Genomic DNA, 13,484 nt, shown 5'->3' on the forward strand with positions numbered 1-13,484 from the left:
GGAAAAACTGGACCTAAATAGAGGAGAAATGCAGTAAATATTAGTTAAAACTGTACCAACATGGACAAGGCTCAATCTGATCAGGCCCAGATGTCCATTAGAATGCTCAGTCTAAGAATATTACTAATTTTACAAAAAAAAAAAATTCAAGAAAATAAAAATGTGAGGATGTGAATATAGGAGAATGAAAGGTAAATACTGTATGTCATAAAAGAGTATTTATGGAAACAGATTTTTTTTTCCCAAAAATACCAAAGTGGGAAAAGAGGTAGCATGAATATTTATTTGAAGAGAATGGAATTTGTATAGGAAAAGGTCTGTGTTTAAAGAGCTTCAGAAATTTTGCAAATAAGGAGAGCAACAAAGAAACACAGCATACTTCGCTGTGTAAATATCTGCTTGAGTCTCTGCTTTCAGTTCTTCTGAGTATATATTTAGAAGGTCATATGGTCATTTTATACTTAATTGTGAGTAACTGCAAAACTGTCTCCCACATTGGTTGCATCATTTAAAACTCACACCAGCAATAAATGTTCATATTCCTCTACAACCTCTCAAACACTTTTTTCTTAAATAAAAGAAAAAATTTCTTAATATTAACCCACCTAATTGGTATGAAATATTATCTCATTGTGGTTTTGATTTGTATTTCCCTAAAACTAATGATGTTGAACATGTTTTCATGTGCTTTTGAACATTTGTATATCCTCTTTGGAGAAATGTCTATTAGTCTTTTGCTGATTTTTAATTGTCTTGCTTGTCATTTTATGGTTGATTTGTAGTTTTCAAAATATGTATTCTAGGAATTAAACCTTTTTGAGATATGAGATTTCCAAATATTTTCTCTATATGAGAAGGGTGTGTTTTCATCTTCATGGTAAAGTTTTTTGATATGCAAAAGTCTTTACTTTTTATAAGGTCCCATTTATCTACTTTTTCTGTTGTTGCTTGTGCTATGGATATAAAGTCGAAGAAAGCATTGCCTAACACAGAATCCTGTATATTCTTCCTTAACTTTTTTCCCCTAAGTTTTTATAATACTGATACTTATATTTAGGTTTTTTATTATATTGGTCCTAATTTTTTATATGGTATTTGTTAGGGGTCCCTCTTCATTATATTATTTTCTTATCAAGCAGTCTAATCAAAGGCCTCTCAACTGTATTTCCATAAATATTTTATTTTTTTCCTTAATTTTAAAGGAGCTTTAGAGTACAAAAAATGTTACATTGAAAGTAGATTCCCATATACCCTACTCCCTCCTCCTCACACAATTTCCCCCATCAACAACATCTTTCTTTAGTATGTTACTTTTGTTACAATTAAAGAACACATATTGAAACATTACTACCAAGCATGGACTACTGTTTACATTATAAATTATACTTTGCATCCAACAACTTTATAGGTTTTGACAAAATGTATAAAGTGTTGTATCTATAATTCAATATTATGAAGAACAATTCCAATGTCACCAAAATGCCCCACTTTACGTCTATTTCTCCCTCTCTCTCCCCTCAGAACCTCTGGTGACTACTGTCTTTCTATCAATGTTAGAAGTTCTCCCATTACAGAATAATGATAATATACTTAAGTACACTCTTGCATTCCCCCCTTATATTTGTTTGTTCCTCAATCTACAGGATTGTGGGATGGTGATGCCCACTCTGCTTCTGTCTTACTTGCACTTGTACATACACTCTGATTTTGGACATTATCCATCATCATCCTTTTGTTAGTTGTCCTGGATGAGTCTAATGAAAAGGAGCATAGATGTGGGTGGCAACTCTGCTGAGATTCAGGGCTCAACTGGCATATGAACAGGAGGAAGATTTAATTCTCTGGTATATATGTTTAATGGGTATATTGCTATATTGCTAATTGTAGGTTTGAACAAAAGTGGCAGAAGAACCATGTATGGAAAAATAATAAATGAGTCTAACTCTGATACACTGGGGAGATGGTAATCATATATTCCAAGGTAAGGTCCACTGATGGGGTGACAATTTCCTGTGTGTCTGCCATGCCTATAGTGTCTAGATGTCTCTAAAGCCCTCAGGAGTAACCCTTCATAAAGTACTTCTTTCTGTGGCAATCAGTGAGGTCCTTCTGACAAGTGCATAAGCATAACCTGTGAATGATTTCCTGACTCACTTTAAAATCTCTTAGCCATAAAAAATCATTTGTGTTTAATACTTACCCCCTTTTGGTCTAGGTCTTTTTCCAAATGCACTTCTAGTTGGCACTTAGTATTAATCCCTTGGTTTCTGGGAAGCTCATCCCTGGGAGTCATTCCCAAGTCAGGGGCAAGGTCATAAGTTTATATGCTGAGTTTGGCTTAGAGAGATGCCATATTTGAACAACAAGGAGGCTTTCAGGAGGTAACTCTTAGGCAATATATATTACTAGGCTACATTTCAATTTCAATAGAACAAGATTCATAAGTACAACCATCAATATCAAGGGTCTGGTATATCGTTCTGTCCTCCTTCCCAAGGCACTGCCCATGTACACTAGAGATTCTTTCCACTCCAGGAAAGAATGTAGCAGGACACCCCAGGATGTGAATTCAATATTCTGTCGATTATTGTGTGGGTCTCCACCTACTGAGACAATACCCCATGACCACCTGAACACATTCATATTCCACAGAGGCATGTCCCAGGGGCATCCCTCTCCACACATACCTCCACAACTGATACCCATACCAGTCATCCTCCCCTGCCACAATTATAACTCTTCTGAAATCCAAAACCTCACCTGAACAAAGCCAACAAAAATAATAATAACAAAATTATAAATAGTTCAAAAATAAAAAATAATGTTTTGGCATTGTGCCCTCCATCAGTGTAAGATCTGCTATCTTTTATGCAAATTGACAATTTCTTCTGTATGTTCCCTCAGTGTCTTTTTTTTTTCAGTGTATTTTCCAAAAAGATTTAGGTTACAGAAAAGTCACATAAAAATATAGTGGAATCCTATATACCCCACCCCCTCTACCCCTACATTCACCCTTACCAATAGCATCCTACATGAGTATGGTACTTTTGTTACATTTGATGAAAATATGTCAAAGCATTGCAACTAAGTATGGTCAATGGTTTATATTATGCCATACCTTTTGTATTGCATACTTATATTGGTTCTGACAAGAATGTATAATACCCTGTATCTGTCATCATAAGATCATGCAAAAAAAATTCTAATGCCCTCAAAATACCTTATGTTCCACCCACTATTCCATCCCTCTCTGCTCAGAACCTATGGCAACCTACTAAGTTTCAATTTTTGAGGAATAAGGTTCATAACTATATGTGTTAATATTGAGAGCTTGACATACTGCTCTGCTTTCTTTTATTAAACAGTACATATATTCTCAGGAGGTTTCTTGACTTTCTATTTGAGAATATAGCAGGTCTCCCTAGGATGAGAGTTTAATATTTTATTTTTATTGTGTATGTCTCCATGTACTGAGATAACACCCTGTGCCAAAATGAACTCATACATAGTCCATAGACTCATGCCCCAGGTACACTCTTTCTCATGGACGCCCCCTCCACCATATTCCTGCTCTGTGAGATGCTGTGGCCTTTGTTAAGGCACAGTTATTTCCTGGGAAAAGGGCAAAAAGAATGATGACCTGGAAAATAAAAGCAGGTGTACTTGAGATTAAGAGGAACTCAGCATTCTCTTAATTCCTGTTCCATGTCCAAGAGCATGAAGGAGAGGAAGTGGGAGTGACAATCATTGCCAGAGACAGATAAGGAGAATTTATATAGGTCAGCAAAAGATATAAAAGGCAGTTTAGTAAAGAAAAATTGCCTCATTTCTTTAGAGATGATTGCACCCTGGACCCCGTTGTGTTGTGTCTTTCTCTTCACCTCCACGTTCTTACAGGTTCTCCTACATACTGCGCCACTTTCCTCAGCCATATTTGAAAAAAAAGACATACCCACCATTGTGATTTCAATCACAAACCTACAAATGTCAATTTGTCATTCTTTCAGTCCTCACCTAAGTTCCATGGATAGTTCATATCAACCCCCTCCATCCTGCACCCCTGAATTTCCAACTCCATCTACCCACTCCTGTCTGTGTGACTTAGCATACCTGCCTTCTCCTTCATTTTTTCCCCCATAATTATATACAGTTCTACCAGCATCATTTGTTGAAAAAACTGTCCTTTTGAAATTGAGTGTACTTGGCAGTCTTTTCAAAAATCATTTGGCCATATTGGGGTCTATTTCTGAACTTTCAATTCAATTTCATTGGTCTATATTTCTGTCTTTGTGCCAGTACCATGCCTCTGCTTTACACAAATACAACTACATACTGTAGCTTGGTAATAAATTTAAAGTCAGAAAGTGTGAGTCCTCCAATTTCATTCTTTATTTTCAAGATGATTTGGCTGTTTGGAGCCTATTATCCTTGCATCTCAACACCCAACCCTGCTCACCCTCACATTCCAACACCAACACCATGGACCCAACGCATGTAGCTTCCTTACCCTTCAGTTTTTGCATATGAATACCCAGTCCTCCAAACGCTATTTGTTGAAGAGGCTATTCCTTTATAATTGAGTATACTTGGCAGCCTTGTCAAAAATCAGTTGATGGGAAGCAGATGTGCTTCAAGTGACTGAGCTCCTGCCTACCACATGGGAGGTCCCTGGTTCATTTCCCAGGGCCTCTTGGAGTAGATGAGGAAGACAGTGAACAGGCATGATAGGCAGGTGCAGTGAGCTGATGCAACAAGATGACACAATAGAGACACAAAGAGGAAAGAAAAAGAGACACAATAAGCCAGGGAGCAGAGCTAAGGTAGCACAAGATATTGAACACCTCTCTCCCACATGGGAGGTCCCAGGTTTGGTTCCTGGTGCCACCTAAGGAGAAGATGGGCAGACACACAGAGCACACACAAATGGACACAGAGCAGACAGTGAGAGCAAATAACAAGGTAGGGGTGATAAATAAGTAAGATGAATCTTTTAAAAAATCAATTGACTATAGATGTGAGCTCTACTTCTGAATTTTCAATTCAACTCCATTGGTCTATATATCTATCTTGTACCAGTTCCATGTTGTTCTTTATGCACCTATGGCTATATATGGTAGCTTTGTAATAAGTTTTAAAATAAGAAAGTGTGAGTCCTCCATCTTCATTCTTTATTTTTAAGATAATTTTGGTTTTTCAGAGCCCCTTACCCTTCCAAATAAGTTTGATGATTGCACTTTCTATTTCTGAAAATAGGCTGTGGAAATTTGATTGGTATTTTGTTTAATCTATAAATCATTTTGGATAGAATTGACACCTTAACAATATTTAGTCTTCCAATCCAAGAGTATGGAATGTCCTTCCATTTATTTAGGTCTTTGAATTCCATTAGCAAAGAGCTGTAGTTTTTCATGTTTAATTCCTTTAACCTTGATTAAAAGTAATCCTAGATAATTGATTATTTTTGTTGGTAGTTTGAATGAACTTTTATTACTGATTTCCACCTCAGGTTGCTCATTACTAGTATAGAAACACTATTAATTTTAGCATTTTGATCTTCTAATTCACCACTTTGGTGAATTTGTTTATTAACTCTAGTATATTTGTTGTATATTTTTCAAGACTTTCCATATATGGAACCATGTATTTGCAAAGAGGGATAGTTTTATATCTTCCTTTACAATTTGGATGACTTTTTTGGTTTATTTCTTGCCTATCTGCTCTGGCTAAAGCTTCCAGTATAATGTTGAATAACAGTGGTTACAGTTCACAACTTTGTCTTGTTCCAGATCTTGGAGGAAAATTTTTCTGTTTTACACCATTGAAGATTTTGTTAGCCGAGGATTTTTCATATATGTCCTTTATTATGTTGAGGAAGTTTCCATCTATTGTTATTTTCCTGAGTGTTTTTATCAAGAAAGAATGCTGGATTTTGTCAAATGAATTTTCTGTATCAATTGAGATTATCATGATGCTCTTTCCCTTTGTTTTCTAAATGTGGTGTATTATATTTTCTATTGTTGAACCACTCTTTAATACCTGGGATAAAACCTAGTTGACCATGGTGTATAATTCTTTTAATGTGCTGTCAGATTTGATTTTGTTGAGGACATTAACATCTATATTCAAAAGAGAGGTTGATTTATAATTTTCTTTTGTATTTTTATCTGGCTTTGTTATTAAGGTGATGTTTACCTCATAGAATGATTTAGGTAGTGATCCTTTCTGTTCAGTTTTTTTTGGAAGACTTTGAACAGTATTGATATCAATTTGTCTGTTGAGATGTTCCATTTCTTCTAGAGTTAATGTAAGTTGTTTGTGTCTTTCTAGGAATTTGTCTTTTTCAATTAGGTTGTCTAATTGATTAGCATACAGTTGTTCATACTGTATGCCAGATACTTATTTGATTAAAATTTAGTGTTGCGGCTTGAGCCTGGTAGAGACGATGATGGAAGCACCCTCAGTGTTACAACTCAAGACTGAGGCAATGATGAAAGCACACTCAGGCTAAAGAGGGAGGCACACAGCTTGGTTTTACAGCTTGGCTCAGTGTTGCAGCTTGGTATTGGGTCTGGCTGGGGTGAAAATGGAAGTGTGCTCAGGACTTTTCAGTTGCACTAGATAAAGGTTTACTGTCTCACCACCCCGAGGTTGGAGCCTTAAGTTGTTATGCTCTAACTGATTAATCATTGGATCCACATGAGAGCATTGGCTAGGGTTTGGAAACTAGATTAGCATTTTATATTAATGGAGTATGCTAACAGGGAGGCATTGATTGACTGAATATTAATCAGGGTAATGGACCCTATTGGCTGAAAATCTTTTATCATATTGGCTGAAGATCTCTTATCCTATAGGTTGGCTGAAAATCTCTTATCCTATTGATTGGTTCTTACTTCCTCTGCCTAGGGGTCACAGTTCAGTTACCAGCCCACTCATTCATCCACTTGTGATCATTTTTATTTCTGTGCAGTCAGTATTATGCCCCCTCTCTCATTTTTTATTTTATTTATTAATGTCTTCTCTTCCTTTTTTTTTTTTTTCATTTTCAGTCTGAGTAAAGATTTGCCAATTTTATTTTTCTTTACAAAGAACTAATTTTTTATGCACACTATTTTGTTTATATCTGCTCTAATCTTTGTTATTTATTTCCTTCTACTTCCCTTGTGCTTAGTTTGTGTACTTTTCTAGTTACCTTTTTCCTTACTGATCTTCTGTCTAGGTAGTCTATCTCTTGATGAGAGTAGTGTGTTGAAGATCAGTTTGAACTTCTTGGAGTAGTTGATCCAAAGATTGTGTCTCCTCTGAAGTTTTAATTTGAGGCCTTGTCCTATGGCTTGTAATATTTTGCTTCTGTCTATGAATCTCATTGTTTTGATGTGTCAAATCTGAAAGTCAGTTTCCCCCTCAAGCTTCAAGTTTTATTGTAGATTAGCAAAGAAAGTGCAATCCAGAATTCATCGTAATATCAGGTAGGCTTATTGATAAAATGAAATTGTGACACTGAGTATATTTTCTTGTGTACCAGAACATTTGTGGACAAATGAACTTTTTGGATGTTGGAGCCTACAACAACAAAGCCAAATGTATTCATCAAATCTAACGTTTTAAACCTTTTATATGCTAATTTCAAATGGATTTCTCTCAATTTTTGTTTTAATACATGATAGAAAGTAATAGATCTAATCAATTTTACATTGAATACTTAAAGTGTTAGGTCAGTATATGATTCTTAATTTATATATATATATGGATTTTGAAGGGACAATTTAGATTTTATGACTCTATAATAATATTCAGGTGAAGATTAGATGATACTGATCTAACCTCTGCATGAATTGCTTTGACTTCCTTCACAGAGTAAATACTGAAAAGAACATTCTTTGCCTTTTCAGCCTTATTTCTTATTCTTATTCTACTTCAAATCCTTTGTGACTACCCCACACCACTGAACGTATACTTCTTAAATGTGTCTGTCTCTCAACATTTCATACATGTATTTGAATTGACAACATATATAAAATAAACTCTAGGTAACATTAAATAACTATTTTAAAGTCACACAAAAGTAAAAGAACAGAAAAAGGCAGCTCAACAAGTTATGGAAATATTACTACTATAAGTTCTGTCATGGCACTTTTATCTCATCTAATTCCAACTAGTAACAATGGATCCTCTAATGTTCAGAAATATACAAACACAGATAAGTCAAATGACACACTCAATATCTGTTATTAATGAAAAAAATTTGAAGAAGGGAAAAATCTTAATCATATTCATATTTCACAAACCAAATCCTATATTCCTTTTCTATCTGTAGCATTAAATAGTACCAACAATCCTTATGCTACAAAACCATTACAACACTTTTGTTAAATATATCTATAAATTACATTAATTATATGTTCCAATGCATCATCATATTCTTTATACTTTGCAGTAGAAGAACATTCCTGTATTTATTTTTTAACCACAATCCTCATATACTGCCAAAATCATTGTTATGCATTCCTTATATTATCCTCCAACTGTCTTCCAACTAATATTAATCTCCCTAGACTATTGTTTCAGATACAATCATACCCATTGAACAAGAGTGTTTGACCCATTCATTACAATATTGTTTAATTTTCATCAAAGATATTTTTTAAAAACCTCTAGAAACCTGAGGGAAAAATAAGAAAATATCAAGTGCAAATATATCATGTCCATAGTAATGCTTTGAATATTACTCTTTACCATGATTAAAGTTATACCAAATCACCCCACATATTAGGAAGAATTTGAAGGCAGTTATCATGACCACTGTGTGTTGAACTTTTGTCTAATCAAGGACATACAGCATGATTCTTCACACATAGGAAGCATATAACAACTTCTTTTCAAGGAAAACTAAGCGAGGAAGGAAGGGAGAAAGAAGTAAAGGGTGGGCTGAAGAAAATATTATTAAAAAGCACAATAACCTGGAGAGAGTTCAATAGGCTAAGACTCAGAGATGTCCATTGGGATTGGTCACACTCAGAATATTACTGAAATCACTAACAAGATTTCAAGAAAATAAAAATGGAAAGAGTGGTACTATTGGAGAGCAAAGAGCATGTACTATATGTCATAAAAGGGTGTTTAAGGAAACAATTATTTCAAGAAATACAGAGAGAAAGAAAAATAGGAAGAATCTTGATTTGAAGAGAATGGAATTTTCATTGGAAGTTATCTTTAATCAGTTTTTGAATTTTTGCAAATGGGGAGCAACAAAGAACTCAGCTTATTGAAAGAAAATTTGTGTGCATGAATTACTCTGCTTTAGCCTGTGATGAAAAATAAGAGGAGAGAGTAAGGAGATTTCTGTACATGTAGAAAATATTTCAGCTATTTTAGTTGTATGAATAAACCCAAGAGAGCTGATTTAAAATCTACTGAGTCCCTGAGGATCTTTGCTAGTGGCTAGAAAAATCTCTTGTCCTGAATTTATAACTAATCCTTCTCTTCAGAATTATTGAAGAACATAAAAACAGGTACTAGCAGCTTGATTCTCAAATTTGAACGAGATAAATTTCTACTTTGTTCAAAAGTACCAGAGACCTTTCTATGAATTTTAGTGGATGGCAAACACTCAAACGTGATGAAGGTACCTGTAGAGGAAGGGGAATATTTGCATTGCAGTGTGAAGGGCTACCCAAGAGGATGTCCAGAGGATAGTTTTGGCAGATGGCTCCACCACCAAATGCCTTTGAATCCAAGACACTATTGAATACTGTAACAGAGAATGCAAATAGAAAGAGGTGACATTTTAGAAAGCAAAAATTGGGGTTATCATTCTGGAACATCAGATGAAAAGCAGAGTTGATGAGTGGAACATATATGAAAATGGGCAATATACTTCATGAATTTGGTAAGAGAAAAAATAGTTCCTAACAAATATATTAAGGAATTAACTTTACTATGTTATCTCTCTACCTATAATTTGTCATTTACCAGCTTTGCCCATAATGATCAATCCTTCATGTTAAGACTGTATTCATCTGTTATGGGCTTTCCCTCTTATCACCCAACTCCTTGTTCCATTCAGGTGAGGCTGACATGTCAGCCTCCTTCTTTTGAATATTTCACACATTGTATAACTTTTGAAGGATTCCTATTCAAATTCTGACTATTCGTGGAGAAGAAAAATTTTGTTCATATTAGAAAGAGTCAGTGATTTGTAGATAGCTGTGTGAAAGAATTTAAAATGGGGAAATCATGTGGAAATCAGAATATTTAGTTGACAGAATATCCTATGCAAACTGGTAGATAAAGTTTCCTTCATAAACTAGAGATTCTCTAGTGAAATGAAATGACTAGAGATTCTCTAGTGAAATGACTTCTTCATTTCACTTGAATTTGAGCAATATTAACCAAAACTGCTTTCTTTATTACTTGCGCATTCATGAAAATCAAAGTGTAGGTTCTTGATTTAGGGACTTACTGAGATGATTAGAAAGCCATTTAGTGGAGAGTCAGAAAGAATGAAGTAACCCAACTGTATTCTTCAGTGTCTGAAACATTTCTCTAATATGTGGTTAAAGACATTCTTGATACAAATACACGATTTTAAAAGTTATTGTATTTAACAGAAAACTCTCAGAAAAGGCATAAACCAAGGTTTTTGAATATTCAGTCATAAGTAAAGTTGAGAGGTGATTCCATTTTTCTTCATTTTCTCTATATCTTCCTTCTGAATCATTTCTAATAACCTTGATTTTGTCCTCTGCCTAGGTCTATATTTGACTCCCTTTAAGTAATTTCCTTAAAGAGTCTAATAGATATAACAGTAGCGTGAATCCAACAAAGAAGTGTATTGTATGGTCTGAGTATAAAACAGTGTGCTTTAATAAAGCAAGCATAGTTGCATAAAAACATCTCATTTATTTTCTCAAAATTACTTATGTCCATACTCACAAAATTATCCAAGACTTCTAGAGCACATGTATTTCATTAAAACCAATGTCTCAAAATAGGCACAAAGTACAGTTTAAATAAATTTGATATATAGCAGGGAACTCTGGCCCAGACTCACCAAAGTAATTAAATGTCAGATTTATTTTTTCTAAAGCCTCTTATTTCACATTCATTTCAAGAATGTTGAATCTTACATACCTACAGATGATATATGTAGATACAGATATAGATATAAAAATATGTTAAACTCTTGGATATCAACTGGTCAGAACTTGGGAATTTCAAATTTGAAACTGACAGTTGCTCGGCTAAAGACAATTGGGAATAACAGATTATAACAGGGAAAGCTGGAATGTGGTCTATGGAGAGATTCATTGAACTCTGTGTAAAATGCAATTTCCAAGCAAAATAAACACAATTGTTTTTTTTTGTCCACAGGTATGAGAAGGAATTAACATTCAAATTAACAGGTTTGTGGTTTGACCAGGTGATTTTGTTGTGCTAAAGGCAGTCTGCCTAACATGCATGTAGTACATGATTATACCATAGTGATTGTGGATGCCTGCCCTGAAAGCAAAGTTGTGTCTCTAGGGATCTGTCTTTTTCCTTCAGTAATATGAGTAAAAAGAATCAAATAATCTAGAAGTTGTACTCATTATACTCACTTTTAGTAAAAATAGGAAGTAGAAGAGAAATATCAGGGCTGATTAAAAAAAAACTTTCTTTGGCTATAGTAGGAGACCCAGGAGAACTATGTCCATTTCCAACATTACAGTCTTCATGCCTTCTGTGTTGACACTAGTAGGGATCCCAGGGCTAGAGTCTGTGCAGTGCTGGATTGGGATTCCATTCTGTGCCATGTACCTCATTGCATTGGTTGGAAATTCCTTGCTTCTGTTCATTATCAAATCTGAGCACAGCCTCCATGAGCCCATGTACATTTTTCTAGGCATGCTTGGAGCCACTGATATTGCCCTTGATAGCAGTATAATGCCCAAGATGCTTGGAATCTTCTGGTTCCAGATGTCAGAGATCTATTTTGATTCCTGCTTGCTCCAAATGTGGCTTATTCACACATTGCAGGGCATAGAATCAGGCATCTTGCTTGCCATGGCCCTGGACCGATATGTTGCCATCTGTTATCCTCTACGACATGCCACCTTCTTCACCCACCAGCTGGTCACCCAAATAGGAGCTGTGGTCACACTCAGGCCTGCCATGCTTATAACCCCATGCCTTATAGTGATAAAATGTCAGCTTCAATTTTATCATACAACAGTCATCTCCCACTCCTACTGTGAGCATATGGCTGTTGTGAAACTAGCTGCAGGAAATGTCTGGATCAACAAGATCTATGGCTTGTTTGTAGTCTTCACTGTAGCAGGGTTTGACCTCATATTCATCACCTTGTCCTATATCCAGATATTCATTACAGTTTTTCGTTTGCCCCAGAAAGAAGCTAGGTTCAAGGCATTCAACACCTGCATACCTCACATCTGTGTCTTCCTGCAACTCTACCTCCTAGGCTTCTTCTCCTTCTTCACACACAGGTTTGGTTCTCAGATTCCCCCTTATATCCATATCCTCTTTTCTAGCATTTATGTGCAGGTTCCTCCATTTCTCAATCCACTTGTTTATGGTCTAAAGACCAAGCAGATCTGCATTCACATGGTCAAACTATTCTGTTTTAAAATTTCACATTGATTAATATTTTTGTGCATTCTTCTCTGTGGACAACATCCATCTTTCAAAATAAAAAAAGCACTCATTAATTGAGTTCTTTAGTTTTTCATTTAATTTTTTCTTCCATTTCCTACCATAGTAAATTATTCCATTTTAGCTTTCCTTCAATTATTGGTTTATACCCTACCTGAGCACTGAAAGGGAGAAATGTGGAGAGAACAAGTAAATGAATATATATCCTTTCTTTCTTATATATTTCTTAAGACACTGGTTGAGTTTCCTCCACAAAAAGCCTTTACCAGAAGCATACAATAATTACATAAATCTGACATCAAATTTTAATACATTCATGGCTCATTACTCTTGATTGCCTAGGTATGGGGAAAAAAACAAAAACAGTTGTTGCCCCTCTTTGTTTTCATATCATCGTAGTCACCACAAGAGTTAAGGATGAGGATATTATGTTCTCATATAAAATGTTTTATGAAGGCTGGTGAAATAATAAAATCTAAAATTTTAAGTATATATCCAGATTCATGCAGAAAGTTACAGGCACAAAGATCCTGACATCTCAAGTGTTTAATTTTCAAATATTTTTTTTTTCCTGCAACCTACACTATTTAGTGTTATACTAATTCAACAATTGTTTTCAAAATCCTGTGGTATTTTAAATATTTCTCTAGAGAAATTACAACAGTAGTTATTTGCTCATAGTGTTTATGTTTAATGGGCTTGTGGACTTATATTTCTAAAAGAAAAGAAGGGAGAAAGAGAGATTAAGGATGTGTTTGAGATATAAATTAGCAAAGAGATTAAATGACTAGAATGTAACTGATGCAGTCGGGAATATTGTTTTTCTTTTATTT

General features: G+C 34.9%; 1 protein-coding gene across 1 annotated transcript; it reads left to right on the forward strand.

The window, feature by feature from the left end:
- Positions 1-11,688: 11,688 nt before the first annotated feature.
- LOC101441177 (olfactory receptor 52A1-like) lies at positions 11,689-12,639 on the forward strand. The gene has a single exon (XM_004477625.2). The coding sequence runs from the start codon at positions 11,689-11,691 to the stop codon at positions 12,637-12,639; it is 951 nt and encodes a 316-aa protein (XP_004477682.2).
- Positions 12,640-13,484: the final 845 nt, after the last annotated feature.

This window comes from Dasypus novemcinctus, chromosome 10 (genome assembly GCF_030445035.2).
Source record: "Dasypus novemcinctus isolate mDasNov1 chromosome 10, mDasNov1.1.hap2, whole genome shotgun sequence".
NCBI classification, from domain to species: domain Eukaryota; kingdom Metazoa; phylum Chordata; class Mammalia; order Cingulata; family Dasypodidae; genus Dasypus; species Dasypus novemcinctus.

Coding starts and splice junctions, on each gene's coding strand:
- LOC101441177 (XM_004477625.2), top strand. CDS start 11,689: ATGTCCATTTCCAACATTACAGTCTTCATGCCTTCTGTGTTGACACTA.